Genomic DNA, 20,314 nt, shown 5'->3' with positions numbered 1-20,314 from the left:
AACCGAGGTCATCAAAGGTAAATGACCTGACCTGACCTTCCGGTGACCTTGACACCCACCCTAATGCATGGGAGCAACATCATATCCCATGTTTGAACGTTTGAAACCACGAAAAGACTGCAAACGAGCGGCTAATGCGAGGCGACATGCGCCGAATCGCAATCCCGGCCAAACATGGTGCCATGGTGCTAGGCCGCCGGTGCATCTGAAAGAACTGTGGGTGCCCCTGACAAGCCTGAAGTTCCAACGACAGGCCCGTGGTGCCCCTGACAGGCCCATGATGCCCTTGCGAGGCCGTTGGTGTCCCTGCTAGGCCGGTGGTGCCTCTGCTAGGCCGCTGGTGCCCCTGGGCCCTGAGAGGACTGTGGTGCTCCTGACAAGCCTGGAGTGTCCCCGACAGGCACGTGGTGCCACTTACAGGCCCAAGATGTCCCTGCGAGGCCGGTGGTGCCCCTGCCAGGCATGTGGTGTCCCTGCTAGGCCTCTGGTTCCCCTGGCAGGCCTGTGGTGTCCCTTGGCCCTGACAAGCTTGAGGTGCCCCCGACAGGCCCGTGGTGTCGCTGACAGGTCCGTGGTGCCCTTGCTAGGCCTGTGGTGCCTCTGGCAGGCCTGTGGTGCCCCTGGCGGGCCTGTGGTGGTATCCCTGACAGGCCCAAGGTGGCGCCCCTGCGAGGCCGGTGGGGCCTCTGGCAGGTCTGTGGTGCCCCTGGCAGACCTATGGTGCTCTTCCTAGGTCGATGGTGCTCCCAACAGGTCTGTGGTGCCCCTGACAGGCCGGTGGTGCCCCAGGCAGGCCTGTGGTGTCCCCGGGCCAAAGGGGGCGGGGGTCATAACCCATATGACCCACCATTGGATCCACCACTGGTCATTACTTGCAGACTGACTCATTTGACATCCATTGCAAAACAAGTCACAGTTGTATGTTTGTCACCGTGTTCCTTTATGCCCATTTTTATAGTGGGCACATCTCGACGACTGGGGGGGCAATTCTGTTGAGTGCGGGGGCATTTGCCCCCCCAGTTAACATGTTAAAATAGGCCCTGGCGCCAGCGGCAACACTGACACGGGGCAGGTCGAGGCAGCCACCATCTCCCATTGCAATTGGAATGCAGCTTGTCATAGGGAAAAAGTGATAAGTGATTACTAGAGTAGGTAGCTGCGAGGGGTGAAAGCTTGGTGAACCCTGCCATGACTCATTCGGCCGCCCGTGTTCACGAGTTATCGCGCCAAGAAGAAAATAGGGGGGGGAGGGGGGTGTTGACAGCGGAGAGGGCAAGGTGCTTAGACTTCATGGATGCCTCATGCCAAGTAAAGTTCCTGAGGCCCGAGCGCAAGCAGTTGAGCAGATGCCTAGTAAGTAGTACCTATGAGTCCAGGGCTGCGGGGTCGATGGATTCCCGGAGAATCAGACTCCATCTTTCTAAAAAAAACGTCGGGGTCGTTTCTAAAAAAACGACCCCGCCTAGGATTGCCTTATACATTGCAGGTAGCATATGAATAACAATGACCCGGCATAAGCTCAGAGCTTCCTTACCGTGCGCTTCCGTTGTGTATCAATATGCGGCTATATTATAAGCGACTGCACCGATATTTATAATTCACACCACTCTCCTCCCAAGCAAGCGCGCAAATGAGTAGTTGACTTGTCAGCCGTCAGCCGCGTGCTAGCGCGTGTAATGTAGAAGAATCAGCAGAGCAACTGTTCCTCTTGGTATTTGTTTTTGGACTTAGTACATCATAATTGTTACACCAATGGAAGCGCTGCATGCATGAGTATACCCAGTATACCGATCGACGTTTAATGCTTCAGTTTGCAGCTATCTTTTCAAATAATCTATGAATTGTCAATGTATCACAATTAATTGTAAATGAAGGATACTATCGAAAATTTGATGATGAAATAAGAAAGAATCTTTGAAAAAGATAATTATTTGTGACGTCATTTAAACAAATTGTGGATAAAAATTAAAACATCCCATCCACTTGTATCTGACAATTGTAGCGCGTTGCGGCCTTTTTCGTGTTGGTGGATGTTGGGTCGTTTGCGCTTTTATTTGTAGCGCTTAAAGGTGAGTTTTATGGAATATTATTATGCTTTAATATTTAGTCGAGTGAGTGAAAAAATGCGTTTCTTTTGATAGCTATCTTAGCCATAAGCAAGCATTATTTGCTTCAGTCTAAGGTGTGCCGGATGCAAGGCTCCGTGACCGTCTCCAGCTGGAACCTCGGTTTGTGCCATTTGTAACTTGAAAGCAAGCTTGAAAGCCGGCGCCGTTTTTTTTTTTTGGCATCTCGCAGGCAGTGCGAGACTTACTGTTTGCGTTTGAAGTGAATATTTTTGGTGTTTTTTACTTATGGTCCGCCATTCAGAGAGGTTAATAAAAGCAATTCACAAGTTACTCTAAGACCTCCTGATATCATTTCTGATGCTTATTTCTTCTGCAAACCAGTGAAAAAGCACCAGTACACTACTTACCGTAATCTCCAACTCCCCACTTCTTACCGACTGGAGCTGCACGCCGAAATGTAGTCTGCGCGCAACTTTCCCCCAGCGTTGAATGGATAAAGCAAGGTCGAGCGTGGAGCGAATGTACAAGTATATTACAGATGATTTTAAACTAAGGAAAGTGGCATCAAAATACTTTTAGCCAAGCATTGCAGTGCCAAAGGGCAAAGGCAATGCATGGGAGAGATTGCCTGATGCCAATGCATAACCACTTAACCTAAAAATATTTGACTTACCATTGCTTGCAATCTATTCCTGGGAGCGACTTTTTCCTTTTCCCCTGGTAGGCAAACATCAGTAGGTCAGGTTAGGTGAGGTTTGGTTGTGTTCTGACCATTTTCTCATGTCTCATTGGCTTCGCTAAATATTTCCTGTTTTTATTCACTTTTTTACGTAACTTATTGTGTTTTGGCATTATGACGTCATTTTCATCACGTCGAAAATCCAATGAATACTGACATCATTCTTCACTTCAAAGTTCAATAGGGCAATGTTGTATGCTGCCTTTTCACCGCAGTAGCGTGGTTTCTTCGGTGTATATCATGCAGTGTGGGTTGTGATGTGCTGGTGTTTTGGAAACTCTTTACATTTATGATGCATTTAAACATCATATATGATTTCAGGACATCAAATAATGTAAGAATGTATATTTTTCTTGTTAAAAAGCGTGGCAGAACTAAAGTAAATATTAACCTATTTTTCTTCACATTTTTTGTGACTAAATCATACCATTTTTAGTGCGCCAGATTTGCCTATTTTATGCATATAGTATGGCAATGGCGAAGGGATCATACCATATTGAAAGTCACTCATTTTGCTCAAAATATTTTTCCTTCAGTTAAGGAATGATTAATGCACATTTTCAAATTGGCTTAAAGACATAATGTGGAACTTGAAATATAGAAAAGCCCAAATGGACTTTCTCCACAAAGTTCAGTACTTTCCTACCTACCTAGGTCCTGTGAACATTCATTATGTATTTTCATATGTTTGTCAGCAGTTGATTTGTAAATAAATTTGCTTTTATCAAATTCACAGTGAAGTTTTTAAGACACAATTGCTGATGAAGATATGTTGGTATAGCATTGTATGTATTCGTATCATCCCAACATTGTGGCTTTTCTGATTTCAGTCAGTACAGTAGTTAAACACAGTGGGTGTGTTCTTAAAATGCAAAAATCAATATATGTTAACCCTCGCCCGTATTGGTGTTTTTTCCAGCCGGGAACGTATAAGGGGTGGGGTCCGTTGGACCCCCCCCCCCCTGCCGTTTCGCCCCGGATCGAGCTAGAACTTGCGGAAAAAAACGAGTGTGTTGCCCGTGACGAGAGAAAGCCGATGATACCCAATTTTAAGGTCCTAGGTGATAGGTCATTGCTTGACCTTCCAGGCCAGGAATGACCCAAAAGTCGGGAAAATCGGGACCTGTTAGAACGTTGTAAAGTGTGGCTGCTATGGGGTTTTCCGGGGTTCTGATCACGAATATCATGTTAGTTTTGATCACAGATGATGTCTACATGCATTTAGGCCAGGTCGGGTCAGGTCAGGTCATCCAAGTAGGGGTCTTGCCGGGTATTCGTAGTAGGTGTCAACCGCCTCTGACAGCTTCGTAACATGTGACGAAGGCACCAAGACAACTTCGTAAATGTTCTTATGGTTGCTAAATTCGAATTCAGCTCCAAAAACTGGCTTGGAAACATGTAAAACTCGAAAAAGTGAACCGAGTTCATCAAAGGTCAATGACCTGACCTGACCTTCAGGTGGCCTTGACACCCACCCTAATGAATGGGGGCAACATCATATCACATGTTTGAACGCTTGAAACCACGAAAAGACTGCAAAAGCGCGGCTAATGCGAGCCGACATACGCCGAATCGCGATTCCGGCCAAACATGGTCTCGAAAAGTAGGTCACAGGTCAAAGGTCGTTTGGGTCAGGGTCATGAAATTTTCAGAGTAGGTGTTAAATTGATCAACTCGAGGGTACTGAAATTTTGTCGCGATCGGCCGCTTTTTACGCGAGTTATTCGCGAAAAACCGAGGGGGAGGGGTCCGTTCGATCCCCCCCCCCCCCATACGGGTGAGGGTTAATAGTTAATACATATTGAAAGTTCCAATGAGTTAACAAACTTTGTAGGGAGTAAGTCCATTTTAATCTTTTCTACATTTACCAATGTTCACTGGAACCTATGCATTTTTTAAAGTTATTGTGAGTAACTACTTAGGTACCAGCCTCAATGCAAGTGCTAGAAACTGAATTCATTAAAACTTGGGTATGGTGTGGTAGGATCTACTGTAGTCTCTGCAAAGTTTTTCCAATCTGGCTGAACTGCAATATTCACTGGAAGATGTGGTGAGTATTGCAGTGATTAAAAATCATTGAAGCCACTTGCAGATCCAGGTGGGCATTAGGAACAAATGCTCCCTTGCAGCATCCAAATTCAATGAAAGTTACAGTATTTAATGATAAAAGCAAACTTAACAACGGTTACTAGGAAAAGATTGTGTTACACTGACTTCAGTCATACTGTTTAAGGAATCAAAATATGAGTAGTTTTTTTTTTAATTTGGAGAAACTTTTTTGGGAGGAGATGCCCCCAACAGCATCCAATGCTGCCTTCTGGATCTGCCAGTGATTGGAGCAGCTTTATTTCGAAGTCATTGGTCACTTTGGTCACTTATTGGTCACTTTAATTAGTTTGCTTTTCCTAATTCTCAGCATCATGGCTTAGAGGCCTAATGCTGCATTTGTTATCAGCACCTACAAGTACCCATGCGATACATGGCTCACCAATAAAAATAAGTTCAAGGCCGTTGAGCTTATCTGATGTCAACCTAAACCTTAAACTTTTCCAAACATGAGGTTGATCATTAAAATATTTTGACCAGACAAATGTGTGATACCTATAGTCTGGCAACCCAAGAAAGAACGGATTTAAAAAGTGCTTCAGCTGTGAGGTTGCAGCAAGAATATCCTTAGTGCCAATTTTATTGAAATTGAGATTGTTATACCATTCAGCTCACCTCTACAAGCCCCATAGGATGCAATAACCCCACATCGCTAGCTGCTTCCTTTGCTTAGATATCAAGTACAAGAATACTAAGTGTGTCATAGTTACTTTCAAAGTTTTTTTTTCACTCCTCCAGTCATATTCTAAAAACCGCACTGAGGATGATCTTGCTGGGAACCATCAATACCATTTAAGTTTTTGTTGTTTTGTTTTAGGTTTATGTGCTTCCTTCTACTGAAAAATAAATGTTAATGGCTTTAAACATGGATTCTTAGGTTTTGTTAGTCCATTTTTTCTTGGTGTTTGAAAGTCGAAATTCAGCTGCATAATAACATGCGCAGATTATAAGACATGTAAAGCTATTGTGTATGTAACAATGTGTATGAACTTGCTTAACTTCTTAGGATGTGTGCTTGATCAGGTAGTCCAGTGAGAATATTATCAGCTTGGCATCTGAAAAGAGATGTTGGAAAAGTTTTTGTTTCGCCTGCTGATTTCGTTTGTTTGCCTGTCATGCTCACAGCTCAGCAGTAGTTGATGCGTGGTAATGATGATGTGTATTGCTTTTCCAATCTTCAGACTGGCACTATGAGTCGTTTTTTCGACGCCGGGTCCGACTCGGACTCGGAATCAACCCAGAGTGACGAGCCGGAGCGGTTCCAGCAGCCTAAGCTCACCGCCGCCGCATTCGCCGTGAGTGATACCGAAAACACTGCGGTGGAACACACAGCCTGCTACAGACTGCCATGCTGGCTGATTTGTTGAGGGTCCTTTGTTTTGTAGCAGTTATAGCTTCGAGCCACCGGCCTGCAACTGACTGTTATTCTTGAGTGTTTCCGAGTTTTGTCTTCGTTTCGTCTCTCGCTCGAGTTGATGCAAGTGATTTCGTTTCGACCATACTGCTATTTTCGTTCCATCATAATTGTGTTGTTTCATTCCTTGTTCACGTCTCGCTTGTACTTATTTGCTCGTTTGTCATCCGAATCCTAAACGTATTTTCATCGAAACGTTTGAAGTGTCTGTTGACTGTATATGTGATTCGTTATTAGCTAATGTTTTCATTTGTGTCTCTCTTCAGTTCTCCGATGATGAAGAGGAGACGAAGCGCGTGGTCAGGTCCGCTAAGGAGAAGCGCTATGAGGAACTGAAAACCTATGTTAGAAATATCAAGAACTTCCGGAAGAACAGGGACATTGGTTCACTGTTAACCAGTAAGTATTCCTGACCTCGCTGTTAGCTCCCATTTATCACCTCACGAACTAGCTAGCATACAGGATAGCGATTCAGGACGTAACTGAGTATTCTCTATATTATTAATTGAATCTCATCTTTATATTATTAATTTAAATTTATATGATATAAGTGTTATTTAACTATCTATGTTTGGACTTCTAACACTTCTCCTCATTATTCGATGTCGAATGTACCGTTAGTTCAAAGCATTTTGTCCACAACGATTGTCGTCTGTGTGTTCAGACTTTGAGGACCTATGGAAGGCGTTCACGAAGGCGCAGACTGTGATCCAGAAGGAGGAGAGCGGTCAGGTGCCGCGCTTCTACGTCCGCTGCATGGCCGAGGGCGAGGACTTTATCAACTCCGTCTGGGAGGACCGCAACGCAAGGTTCGTGCACCGTCCGCAGTGATCGTATTGCATTGCGACCTTAGGTGTTTGCGAGAGGCTTCACGACATCGAGCTTTATCCGAACAATGTCGGCTGATGCAATTTTATACGGCTTTCAGAGAGAACTTCTTGTATTTCAAAGTTCGCCAGTCTAGCTAGGTTATGTGTAGATACTCAAAATGGACGCGTTTATTTATCAATTATTGTTCGTATTCGTTCCTTTAGAACAGAATGGCATCATGGTGTCACGGTGTATATAGCTGACCGAAACGCTGTCACTCCAGGAAAAACCTCTCCAAGGTCCAGTCCAAGAGTCTGGCGACGCTGCGCCAGAAGCTGCGCAAGTACAACCGCGAGGAGAAGATGGCGGCGGAGATCGCCAAGTTCCGCGAGAACCCCGACCTGCCGGACAGCGACGAGGAGGAGAAGCGCGCCGAAGGTGGGTGACGCCCTCCCCGGGGTGCCAGCGGTGCGCGGCTGGGGCCTGGGCTTGGGAAAACATCCTGGACATGGTGTCACGAATGCTTCTAATGGGAAAGGGTGGGTGAACTTTTATCTCGGGACGATGCATGAACTGAAAAAATCCGATGAAGCTCAAACTGTGTAGTTCAAACTGTAGTCTTATTTTAATTGTTAGGCGTTACAGTATGTAGGGGGCAGGCGAGTGCGCCGGCGGTCCGTGTCGCCGCCAGCCGTCTGTGTCGCCGCCGGCGGTCCGTGTCGCCGCCAGCCGTCGTCTCACCACCGCCCCGGCGTGCCGGCAGACTCTGACGACTCAGACTCTGAGGACGACGGCGCCAGCGACGCCGAGGTGGCGCCCTCCACGGGCACCAGCAAGGAGCCGTCCCGCTCGCGCGAGATGAGCAAGGCCAAGGACGAGTCGGACTCGGACAGCGACGACATCGACTGGGGCTCCGACTCGGACGAGTCAGACTACAGCGACGACGACCAGGACCAGTACCCCAGCATGCGCGACTACTTCCTCAAAAAGTGAGTACCATTTGGCCGGACCAGTAGGACAGTAGAGCACAAGGGTATGCTATTTAAAAAAGTGATGATGTAATGACAGGGACCAGTGGCCAGCATGAGGCGCGTGCGAGTCAAGCTCTGCCTGACATCTCTTTGATCTCCGTATTGTTTTCGCCAGTTTTTCTTTCGGGATGTGTAATTTGTTAATTGTGGTTTCTCATAGGCTACGAGTCACACGCGATTTGGCATTAGTGCCGAAGTCTTTCGCTGCATTGTCGGGAAAATCGAGCCACTTTATTTTTGCATTAGCTTCATCGACACCGTGTATCAAGTTGCACCGTGTCTCGTGTGTCTACCCGCTCATCGTATTCATCCTCCCGCCCCAGGTCGACCGATAAGGATGACGAGGCCCGCAAGCGCCAGAAGAAGGAGGAGCGGGAGCGCCAGCGGGCCGAGGAGCGCGAGCGACGCCGGCAGCAGGAGGAGGACGACGAGGATGAGGACGGCGACTGGGAGAAGGTCAAGAAGGGCGCGCCCACCGCCAAGGAGAAGCTCAAAATGTTCGCCAAGGACGACGAGGTGACGCTGAACCTCGTCAACAAAAAGTACGCCGAGATCAGCGCGGCGCGCGGCAAAAAGGGCAACGACCGGCGGGAGATGATCGAGCTGCTGCATGAGCTGCTGACCATCGCCGAGCAGCACAACATGACGCCCGGCATGATCGTCAAGATCAAGTTCGGTCTGACGGCGGCCATCTTCGACTACAACCTGGCCATCCGGTACGCCATGAAGCCCGACCTCTGGGAGAAGGTGAGTGACAGAGGTGATGTGTAGGGACGTGAGGCGTGGCGATGGGTGGAGGAGCGGCACCGTCGATAAGCGATATGACCGTCACGTGATCAGGCGCAAAGGTCAGAGCTCTTGTCCCTCAATTGGTGCATTGTGGGTTTAAAGTGTCGTGTGTGACCTGGCTGCGCTGACACCGTCCGGTCCGTTCGGTGAACAGGTGAACCAGCGGGTGGAGGACCTGCTGGACCAGCTGCTCACCACGCCGGACGTCATCGTCGGTGAGAACATCCTCGAGGAGAACGAGTCGCTCGAGGAGCCGCCGTACCGCGTGCGCGGCTGCATCCTCTCCGTCGTCGAGCGGCTCGACGACGAGTTCGTCAAGATCCTGAAAAATTGCGACGCCCACAGCAACGAGTACTTTGAGAGGTGCGTGCCGCGACGAGTGGCGGGGTTTAAAAGGGTGGGATGTGTGTGATGACTGGCGACGAGGCTGGGTGTTTGGACGAAATACTGAGCCTGTATTTGTGGATTTAGTTTCATTATCGAATACGATCCTGCCCTGTTCATCCACGTGAAATGTTCAAAATTCCATCTAGGGGTCAATGAAGCTTAACTTCTGAAGGGTCACAATGGAATTTTCATTGTTATTTTTTGTTATCTTTCATAGAGTTCATCAGTCATTCCTTCCGCGCCGGCGTGTAAACCTCCGTCGCCCCTCCCGCTCTTCCCTCCCCCACTAACGGAGCTCCTACTTTGCTCAGGCTGCGCGACGAGCACCGGATGGTGCGTCTGATCGACAAGGCCGTCCAGCTGCTCGAGTCGCGCCTGCCCAAGGCCGATGACGCCGTGGTGGAGTTGTGCACCACGCCGCACGAAATGTGCCGCGGCTACCTGAAGCAGGTGGAGCACATCTACTACAAGGTGGACAAGCGCATCTTCCAGCAGGCAGAGGTGAGGAGAAACTGCAGGGATGGCGAGCCTTGTGTTGGCCAGCGATGGTGACGTACGATGGTGGTGGTTGGCGATGTGTTAACGGTGGTGAAAGTACGGTAAAAGAGGCGTCCGCCAGGAATTGTTACAGTATAAAATATAAATGTAAAACATAACGGTAACATGAAGACTCAGCCTGACGGCATGCTTTCACGATGTATGGTGAGTCATGGGCTGTGGTGTGGTTTTCGACCAGCTACTGACCACTTCCCGTGTCCCGCCTCCCCACCAGGGCGAGGTGCCGGCCGACGAGCCGACCAGCGAGCAGGAGGTGGACCGGCGCTGCAAGTACATCTACAGCAACGACAGCACGGCGGTGCTGCGCACGCGCGCCATCCTCTACCACATCTACCACCACGCGCTGCACGACCACTGGTACGAGGCGCGCGACCTGATGCTCATGTCGCACCTGCAGACCAACATCCAGAACGCCGACCCCGTCACCAAGGTGAGAGATAACGTAATGCGCATTGCGCACCGTCAATGAAGGGAAGGGGCTAGCACCGTAGGGAAGAGCCACGATGAAATTGCGAAAAATCGCTCGCTTCGAACAGATAGTATGCAGTGGACCATGCGTGGAGGTTTTGCCACGTCTTTTCTCTTTCTTAGTGTTGTGATTGCGTTGTCCGAGGCGCGCCCCGTGACGTCCGCAGATTATAATCACCGCCTACCCGCTGTCCACAGATTCACTATAACCGGATGATGGTGCAGCTGGGTCTGTGCGCGTTCCGCAACTCCCAGATCCGGGAGGCGCACAATGCGCTGCTCGACATCCAGAGCAGTCCGCGCGTCAAGGAGCTGCTCGCCCAGGGCAGCAGTCAGGTACATACGCTATTGAACGCGACGGTTGACCGCTACGGTGGAATGTGTACAGCGTTCGCAACTGCCGGTCGGTCGACAGATACAGGGTGTCTCAAAAAAAGTGTCACGGTTTTGAACATCTCCCGTTTCGTAACCATAAAGCCTAAATCATTCAAATTTTCCAGATTTAGTGGCAATGATCTGACATTTTATGTGGTAAAATTACAAGTTCCTAGGCAGAATGGTTTTTACACTAGAACAAAAAATAAAAAAACTCAATTTTCATGCTGTAGGAGATGGTACGTCACGGCCTGCCGTCGATCCTGAAGAGTCTAGGCCCCTTTCGCCTGATGAATCCCAGAAACAAGCTCATCAATACATTTTTGAAACCTTTATAGGTACGAACACCGTGTACAACTGCCATCTGGAGCACAGCAGCAAGCTGAAACACAGCCACAAACATGGGCAATAGGGTTGTTCAAAAAAACCGAATTTTGGAAAAGTATATGGGCTCATGGCTCATGTGGTGCGGTATTCTTTTCTGAGTCCAATGATACCCTTTTTTTCCGAAAAGTATTACTGCTAGGCGCTGCTCAAACGGCTTAAAGAGGACCATGTTACGCCCGCCGACCGGCCGGTGTCAATAAGGGCGAGAATTCGACGCCGCACGGCGGCGGCAGCGCCTTATCGGCACCGCGCGCCACGACATCTGCCGGGCGGCCGGCTGGGCGGTGGGAAGTTATAAGTGCGTGGTCTTATTGCACACGATCGGGGTGAGCTATCCCATGTTTTCGGGGCGGAAAGTTTCAGTGCAGCATCGGTGCGTCTGCCACGGTGGTCTGTGTCGATGGTATAGAAAACAACTCGAGCAGACCTCAGAAAATACTGAATGATTCCGGGTAGTTGCCTCGAAACAATCCGTTTCAAGAACACAGCTGCCTTCTTAACGTACTGTATCACTTGTTAATTCTTCAAAAAGCAAGCTCTGAGCAATAACAGACTTCTTTGCATTGCTGTTGACAATTTAAGTTGCTTTTGGACGGTGGCTCGCAGCCCCAATATGCTGCCGCGTAACTCTATTCCAACGACGAAACGGCAACTTAGCGAGAATCGAAAAATTAACGAAGTAGGTACAACAGGAGCTGGCAAGGCTCCTGCATTGGTCTATCCGTCATGAGTGACACACCGGGGTAATGTGTCACGTCAGGGCAGAGCTGTGTTCTATGCCGGGTCTGGATTCGGGTCTTGATCGGCATCGGTGGGCACGGCCGCCCTGGCCGAACTGCCGGCGTCGCTTATGCTCGAAGGATTGGATAAACGGCGCTTGATTTATATGAGTAGGTACTCCGGCTAATGTCTCTACTCATGTCTCACTTCGTCACACTGTCAGGGTGGCCACCCTGTCACTCCCAGACATGTTATGTTTTCTTTCGACCCGCTAATCTAAGTTACACCTGGCGTCGATTCTGTTGCCCCAGCATCTGACATCAACGTATCTGAATAATGACATTGGTGACGCCTATGCTCGTCAAAGCCACCCCCAAACTTGGGCCGATGACTGTCGGGTATCCTCCATATTCTGTCCTTGTGCATACTGCATTGCCAGCCCCTGCTGTACGTATATCGTGAATTTTCGATTCTCGCGAAGTTGCCGTTTCGCCGTTGGAATAAAGTTGCGCGGCAGCATATTGGGGGTGCGAGCCACCGTCAAAAACTAACGTAAATTGTCAACAGTAATGCAAAGAGGTGTGTTATTGCTCAGAGTTTGCTTTTTGAAGAATTAACAAGTGATACGGTACGTTAAGAAGGCAGCTGTATTCTTAAAACGGATTGTTTCGAGGCAACTACCCGGAATCATTCAGTATTTTCTGAGCTCTGCTTGAGTTATTTTCTATACCATCGACACAGACCACCGTGGCAGACGCACCGATGCTGCACTGAAACTTTCCGCCCCGAAAACATGGGATAGCTCACCCCGATCGTGTGCAATAAGACCACGCACTTATAACTTCCCACCGCCCAGCCGGCCGCCCGGCAGATGTGGCGCGCGGTGCCGATAAGGCGCTGCCGCCGGCGCGCGGCGTCGAGTTCTCGCCCTTATTGACACAGGCCGGTCGGCGGGCGTAACATGGTCCTATTTAAGCCGTTTGAGGAGCCCCTAACAGTTAATACTTTTCAGAAAAAAGGGCATCATTGGTCTCAGAAAAGAATACCGCACCACATGAGCCATGAGCCCATATACTTTTCCAAAATTCGGTTTTTTTGAACAACCCTAAATTGGGCAACGATCAACACTTGATTTTCAGACGACGCGAGTTTCCATGCTTCGACAGTCGACGGCGTCTTAGATGACAAAATCCTCTACTCGGTTTTGTTCCGAAACACGGTTTTGTTCTAATAAAGGATAGCTGATGGATAGTTTTAAAGTTCCCACTCAAACGTGTAGAACTTCTGGGTGTGCGCAATGTGCAGTGTGTCACAAGTCCTTTGCACGGTGTCAGCGACTGCAGCTTTTGACGGAAGAGTCAGGCATGGCAACCGCGCTGTCCTGAGACTGGGTGATTGCGATTCCATTGTCTGTTTTGCATGCCAGTTTTTGGTTTCTTATAGTTGTAGATAATTACTGACGAGCACGTTGCTGGGTGCAACAAGCAAAAGCCGAAGTCTTACCGAAATCGTCGGCAGACAGTGACGTATACCATCTCCTATAGCACCCAAAATTGAGATTTTTTTGATTTTTTTCCGTTGCAAAAACCATTTTGCCTAAGAACTTGAAATTCTGCCACACAAAATGTCATACTATTGCCACTAATTCAGGAAAATTTGAACGATGTAGGTCATGTAGTTAGGAAATGGGAGATGTTCAAAACCGTGACACTTTTTTTGAGACACCCTGTACCTCTCAACAGCGTGCCACTTAGGGCCTTCCCGCGGACGCGTGACCGCGTGAACAGCGTGACCTTCCGCCTTATCTTCTCGGGGGTTATTGCTGAGTCTGAGTTTTTATACAGCAAGCTTTTAAGTATCGGTGTTGATACAATGCAAAAGAATCAGTCCCACAATCACCACGTAGGTGCCAGATGTCCGTCTAACGTCCCGGGGTGTCTGTTCCAGCGTCGCGACGACCTGACCCAGGAGCAGGAGGAGCTGAACAAGCTGCGAGAGATGCCCTACCACATGCACATCAACCTGGAGCTGCTCGAGTGTGTCTACCTGGTGTCGGCCATGCTCATCGAGGTGCCTTACATGGCTGGTGAGTCTTACAGGGATGACATTGACGACGGCGGGCGGGGTCCGCAAACCAAGGACACGCGGGGAGCTCATGCGTACATTGCCTGAAACAATATCTGCTTACCGACCATTTTCCGTGCCGGTACTTTATTTTTCCAAAATTAGCTGGGCCTGCGTGGGTCTTTATTGCTTTGTTTGCTATACCATTATTTTATTGCGACATGTTCCGAAATTTTGACGGCTGCATTGTCAGCAGTGATATTTACGTACCCATATCCGTTCTAACCCTCCGCACCCGTCTGTTTCAGCGCACGAGTTTGACGCCCGTCGTCGGCTGATTTCCAAGTCGTTCCACTACCAGCTGCGCAACTCGGCGCTCAAGTACGACCTGCTCGGGCCCCCCGAGCTGATGCGAGAGCACGTGGTGGCCGCCTCAAAGGCGATGCGGCGCGGCGACTGGCGGGCCTGCCGCGACTTCGTCATCGACAAAACTATGAACGCTAAGGTGGGTGGTTATCGGAGAATCCGTGTCGACTTGACGAATGTCGAGTTATGATTCAATCGTACGTCGTGATAGACTTGGCTGGTTTTGATGAAATTTTATGTTTGAAACGAATTCGAAATTAACCGGCTAAGGCACATTTCCTTAACCTTCCAGGCGGTGGGGGGGGGGGGGTAATTTTTTGCCCACCTTTAGTTTTTTTTTTCGATATATCTCGAGAACCGCTGCGCCGATCGTCACCAAACTTTCAGTACCCTCCCGTGAATAGCTATTGCACATTGTGACCAAAAATTTTTCCAAATGCTATGATAGGTTGGCCGCAAATGACGTCAGAGTGACGTAATTTCTGCCATTTTCGACCCAAAAAAGGTTTCACGGGAAGAGCTGTCAGGACTACAGCTTTAGAGATACAGAAAAATGTTTCAGACATAAAAGGTGTAGAATCAAGAGGACTACAAAACTGCTATCTCGGATTTTTGAAATTTTTGGATTTTGACCCCAAAAATAAAAAAGAGATTTTTTGAATATAATAGCCGAAAAATCCAAAAAGTTGTTTAAATTTCGAAAAACCGGAATATATTTGATAGTCCCTAACGTCTTCTATCAACATACCAAATTTGAGATCGATACCTCTTTTTTGGCCAAGTTATAGCAAAAAAAAAAAAAAAAACTTCAAAATTGATGACGTCAAATTTTCAAACTCAATTTTTAGCAATTCTATACCTCGTAGCGCAAAACAAAGACCACCATTAGACTCCCCGTGACGAGCTGCATCGAATCAATACCCATTTTATGCAAAAATATCAACTTTGAAATTTGACCTTTTTTGACCTGGCCTTGACCTGACCCCCACCAGAAAGTGACCTAAACCGTACCTGATGGTCTTATAACCAACACCATTGAGTTGGAAATGAAAAACTGGCCATAGAACATGCATCGCACAACCTTAGTAAAGTTGGGTTCATGTGGTGACCCTTGGTGACCTGACTTGTGACCTGAACTGGTATGACCAGTGACCTCTTATAGCAACATATGTACTAGACAACTGATGCCCTATCGCTGATTTTCGACAAAATGCGTTTTACTCGGTGTTATAGCGCTTTCCCTAGAAGCCCCGTGAACGGTGAAACATTTTATCTTTGACCTGACCTTTGACGTTATCGGTGACCCCGAGGTCAATGAAATTCGGTTTCCTTCACCAAATTTGACAGGGCTATCGAACGCCGTTTTAATTTTCCGGATCCGTCCAGTAGTTTCCGAGATACGAGGGGGGGGGGGGCAAAAAATGCCCCCCCCCCCACCGCGCGGAAGGTGGCCGGGAGGCCCACCGCCTGCCGGGTTAATATCTAACATCGCATGTTCCTTTCTGCTTGTAGTATCCTCATTCATTTTTCAAGAGGCTCGTTGTCGCAGCAGCTGATGTACTGTGTTTAATTTCGTCTGTAACTGATGTATCACGTCTAACGTCTTGTGTCTTTTCGCCCGCCGGCCAGGTGTGGGACCGTTTCTACAACGGTGACCAGCCTCGGGCCGACAAGGTGCGTGCCATGCTGACGCGCAAGATCCAGGAGGAGACGCTGCGCACCTACCTGTTCACCTACAGCAACGTGTACGACTCGGTGTCGATGGTGACCATGTCGGAGCTGTTCGAGCTCTCCGTCGGAGACGTGCACAGCATCGTCAGCAAGATGATCATCAACGCTGAGCTGATGGTGAGCAAACTCCGGCGAGCGAGGGGAGTGGGAAGCAGCCGCGGTTATTGTATGTGCTGGCATGGAGTTACATGATAGCGGTTCATTAAATTAATTTGGTTATTGAGTAACTTGCAAGTAAGTTTTTATTGAATAACTAGCTCTTCTCTCATGTGTCTTCGGGTTTGGTGAGGTCAGGTATGACTAACTATTTGTACCATTTTACGCACGCGGTGGAGTCTCGCATCTCCGCTGGTCTGACGCTCCTGCCCCGCCGCCGCCACAGGCCTCCCTGGACGAGCCGTCTCAGACGGTGGTGATGCACCGGACCGAGCCCAGCCGACTGCAGTCCATGGCCCTCCAGCTGGCCGACAAACTCGCCAACTTTGTCGAAAACAACGAGCGCCTGCTGGAGATGAAGCAGGGCCGCGACATGTACTACGGCCGGGGCGGCGGCGGCCGCGGCTTCGGCGACCGGCCGCCGTTCCCGCGCGGCGACCGCGTCGGCGGCGGGCAGGGAGGGTACGGCCGCGGCGGCGGCGGCGGCGGCGCCTGGGGAAACCGGCGGGACAATCGCGGCCCTCCGCGCGACCAGCGCGGCCCCCGCCGCTAGGTGAGCAACTGAGCACCACTACGGAGTGGCTGACTGGGGTAATCAGGTCTCGAGCTTGGAAATTGGTTGAATAATGGTCTTTTATCTATAGACGACTTTACGCATGAGCGAGGCTATGCTATTGCGAGGAGGAAAGGAGTAACAGTTGCCAGTAACATCTTGTAATTTATGACCTTCAAAATTAGACTTGTGTTATCATTCCATTAGACCCGTCACCTGACTACCAAGCCATATGCCATGTGCCATAACTGACTCCGCTCCCCTCCCCGGCAGGCCCCCGGCGCCCCGCTCGTGCGCCGGCCCTCTGGCGCCCGCTCTCCACCGCGGCGGGGGGCGGCTGGCGCGGTCGGCCGGCCGGCTCCGTCCGACCCACCGCGTTCGGTCGCCCCCCGCCTGCTGCTCTGCTGCCAACGGTGACTGGTGCACGGTGACATGTCCGGTGTTACGGGACGACATGTTTAGAATACATTCACACGGTCGGGTTATCGTGTTTGGTGTTGGAGAATGAATGGGATTGAGGATGTGGGAATGAGCAATGATCAGTGTTGAATATCCGCATCATCAGCTTCCTCGTCTATGCTAAGCGATTGTCCACTTACCTGCGCTGTGAGAAGCCGGGTGGCTATCACCAGTTTTGCCTCTTGGTTAGATGGTCTCTAGCTCAGCTAATGTCTCTGATTCGGTCAGATCCGCTAAGATCTGGTGACACCCGGACGTCCGGTCCGACTTGACCAGATCCGTTCATTTCTAATAAGGTCTGCTTAGATCTAGCTCTGTCCGGTCAGGTCTGCTGAATCAAGGCTGGGTCTGGGCTGATGGGGTTAGTTCGTCCGATGGTTCGCATCGCTCAATTCGTCAGCACTGTCACACCGATAAACTAATGGTTCCTACACATATGGCTCCGCAGAAGTCCACTCGACTTCGGGTCCGTATTATCAAAATGTCTATTAAAACAGGCCACATTTAGCCAAGATTCAGCTCGGATCCGACCCAGATTCGGGACATCTCACAAATCGCGAGCAAAGTAACGGGACACAAGCAAGCACCACACCATTAGGAGGATGGTTGTTGGCTCAACAGTTGAACACATTTGTGGGCAACCAGCGCACGGCGCCCACCGACACGGATTTTGTTACGCCGAATGCGCTAAAAAGTTTAATTCGGAAAGATCAGCCTACATGCTGGTGTATCAGCTCAGGCACCGGAACCCCTACCACCCTAGTGCAGCAGCTAATGAACCGGAGACGTCCACCGATTGTCTCACGGAGTTCAGTGAGTTTGACAGTGATTGTAAACACGGTCGTTCTCGTCACCAGCCGCCGACGGTCGGCACACTTGGCCGGCCGGAGATGGCGGCTGAGCTGTCAGCCGTAAATACATAATGAGCCCGCGGTCATTACCGCCGTCTCTGCCGAGAGTGGGGAGCCGGCCGGCCGCCGTTCGGGCGGCGCTCGGCTGTGACCGGGAGTCATTTCCTGGCCGGCCGCGCTCGGCTCGGCTGCTGGTAGGGGCGGTTTGTGGGTCAGCCCGGGTGGGCCGTGCAGGACACGACATCCCGGTCCTACCTCAGCGGGCACTAGACACCCTGGTCCTGTCCGTCCGCAGAGAACAGGTGCGCAGTGCTAATGACCCTTCGTCTGTCCGACTGTGTGTCCGAGATATTGTGCGTGACTGCTGGCATGTTCTGTGCGACTGCGGCTCATGTCCATTTACTCCTGCTTGTGTCTGTGTGTGCGGCTGTCTGTGTGCGTCCTGTTTTTACGCTTCACTGGCGATGGGCTCCAGAAACTTGTACTGTGATAGCTCCGGGAGAGGGGAAATCGGGTCATACTCCATCCTCGAGTGTGTTTGGCATCCGTAGCATGTTCTTCCTTGTGGATTGGCTAACCTTTCAGTTACAGCTCTGTAAAATCATTTTCCGAGTGGAGCTTCTCGTTACCGCTGTAGAACTCCTTTCAATCGGCGTTCTCTATTTTGATTTGCCAACACACATTCGAGAAGTCCGTATTGGGCTACCTACCGATAATGTATTTAGGTCACCACTTGCAGACGTGCAAGTGGTGACCTTTGTCCTTCACCCAGGCTCATCATGCACAGATGCGTCGCATTGTGCAGTCAAACTGCAGGCACCTTCGAACATATGCACAACCAATAATCTTATTCTCAGTGATCTCCTACCGTTGCGTCGCTCCGATTCTGTGCCATCCTCAGTCGTTTTTTTCGTGCCGCGGAGTCCCCGGTCACCGGGTACGTAAGTGGCTTGTCGGTGAGCTCCGTCCCCTAATGGTGGTCCAGGTAACTCGAAAGCCTGTCCTGGGCGGCCACCCATGAACTCGGCGATTACCGGGCCGATGGATGCTTTGGCCCACTTATGGTCCGATGTCTCTTATCCTTCAATGTCATGTGCTCTGACACCAGCCATATGTTTGTTAATTCATCCATTACCTATTACCATCCATCCATACCTATTAGCCCATAACCCAATTACGAACGAACTGCATTGCATTCACACATACCGCAATAACAACCTATTGTCGCCTATGTTCACACATAGGTACAGATGCACTGAAAGCACTCTAGCACCCAAAGTAAGACCAGCTGCTCCATGGTTTGATTGCTCGCTATTTGTAACGCTCAGAGCCGTCCAAACATCACCAATACCATACGCTTGGTTCCAGAGTGGTCCAGATTAGACACCTGACCGCCCTGAAGGATTGTCTCGACTGACAGCACGGGTCCGATCGATCAAAGCCCACAATATCGGCCGGCGAACGGTGCAGATTCGGACCGGCACCGGCCGGGCGGTGGCCATATGCCGGCGCTGCGTAATGAGGTGCGGTGTCCGATGCCTGAGCAGTCTACTGAGCACAAGGCGGGCGGGGCCAGACGCGTGCAAATGGTATACGGGTGATACGACGGGTGATCCGTACCGTACTGCACCGTCGAACAGATGGACGGAATTCGGAAACCTCATAATCAGATTGATAGAACGCAGCGCGGCAAAAGCGATGGAAACGTTTACGGAGCGTTTCCTGATTGAATGCTTGATGCGATTTTTACATAGTTTCTCTGTTAATACAAGAAGTGTGTTAGATTTCACTGAAACGTTGTGCTTTCAATTTTCGAATGACACATTGAGAATCCAATCGGCGTTTCAAAGAATGCTCATAACACGCCTTGCAAAAATAATGATCCTAAATAAGCTACACACGAATCACACGTGCAATCTCCGATAGACTAGCTGGCTGGAGACTACGAGGACTCAGCACAAGATACTAGCACTGCGCGCACCAGTGACTGCAACGCCCCACACGACACAAGCACCGGGCAGGCGACAGCGATAAGGAACTGCAACGCCCCACTCCACAATAACACTGGGAAGATTAACAAAGAGTTTATGAGACATGAGGGGTGGGGGTGGGGGGCGGATAGTATTCAAACAAATGATTCAAAGTTACAGATCAGGCTTTTACACACGACAGAACCGATATGTTGTAAATAAGTTTTAGTTTACCGGGCTGGATCAGCCATGGCGAAGCCAGGACATATTTCCTGAACCGGCACTACCTACAGGATCCACTATGATCCGAT

At 49.7% G+C, this 20,314-nt stretch overlaps 1 protein-coding gene across 2 annotated transcripts; it reads left to right on the top strand.

Moving 5' to 3' along the window:
• Positions 1 to 1,984: 1,984 nt before the first annotated feature.
• LOC122368755 (eukaryotic translation initiation factor 3 subunit C-like) lies at positions 1,985 to 17,206 on the top strand. 2 transcript variants are annotated; one of them, XM_043342990.1, is made up of 17 exons: positions 1,985 to 2,069; positions 6,096 to 6,209; positions 6,595 to 6,727; positions 6,993 to 7,137; positions 7,422 to 7,576; positions 7,902 to 8,127; positions 8,493 to 8,916; positions 9,113 to 9,321; positions 9,657 to 9,846; positions 10,118 to 10,333; positions 10,570 to 10,707; positions 13,801 to 13,939; positions 14,226 to 14,422; positions 15,913 to 16,131; positions 16,397 to 16,723; positions 16,997 to 17,039; positions 17,111 to 17,206. In XM_043342990.1, exons 2-15 carry the CDS (start codon positions 6,105 to 6,107, stop codon positions 16,721 to 16,723), a joined length of 2,823 nt encoding a protein of 940 aa, XP_043198925.1. In that variant the 5' UTR covers positions 1,985 to 2,069; positions 6,096 to 6,104; the 3' UTR covers positions 16,997 to 17,039; positions 17,111 to 17,206. The 2 variants fall into 2 exon arrangements, with proteins under 2 accessions (XP_043198925.1, XP_043198915.1); XM_043342980.1 differs by having other exon boundaries at positions 16,997 to 17,206.
• The last annotated feature ends 3,108 nt before the right edge of the window (positions 17,207 to 20,314 follow it).

The sequence above is a fragment of the Amphibalanus amphitrite genome, unplaced genomic scaffold, assembly GCF_019059575.1.
Source record: "Amphibalanus amphitrite isolate SeventyFive unplaced genomic scaffold, NRLGWU_Aamphi_draft 000032F_arrow, whole genome shotgun sequence".
Taxonomy (NCBI): Eukaryota; Metazoa; Arthropoda; class Thecostraca; order Balanomorpha; family Balanidae; genus Amphibalanus; species Amphibalanus amphitrite.
This window is presented reverse-complemented; position numbering and strand designations above follow the sequence as displayed.

Bases quoted from the DNA above. Each gene is read 5' to 3' on its own strand.
- LOC122368755 (XM_043342990.1), top strand. From the start codon at position 6,105: ATGAGTCGTTTTTTCGACGCCGGGTCCGACTCGGACTCGGAATCAACC. The intron at 8,128-8,492 runs GTGAGTACCATT...CTCCCGCCCCAG, and splicing joins CGCGACTACTTCCTCAAAAA to GTCGACCGATAAGGATGACG. The intron at 8,917-9,112 runs GTGAGTGACAGA...TTCGGTGAACAG, and splicing joins AGCCCGACCTCTGGGAGAAG to GTGAACCAGCGGGTGGAGGA.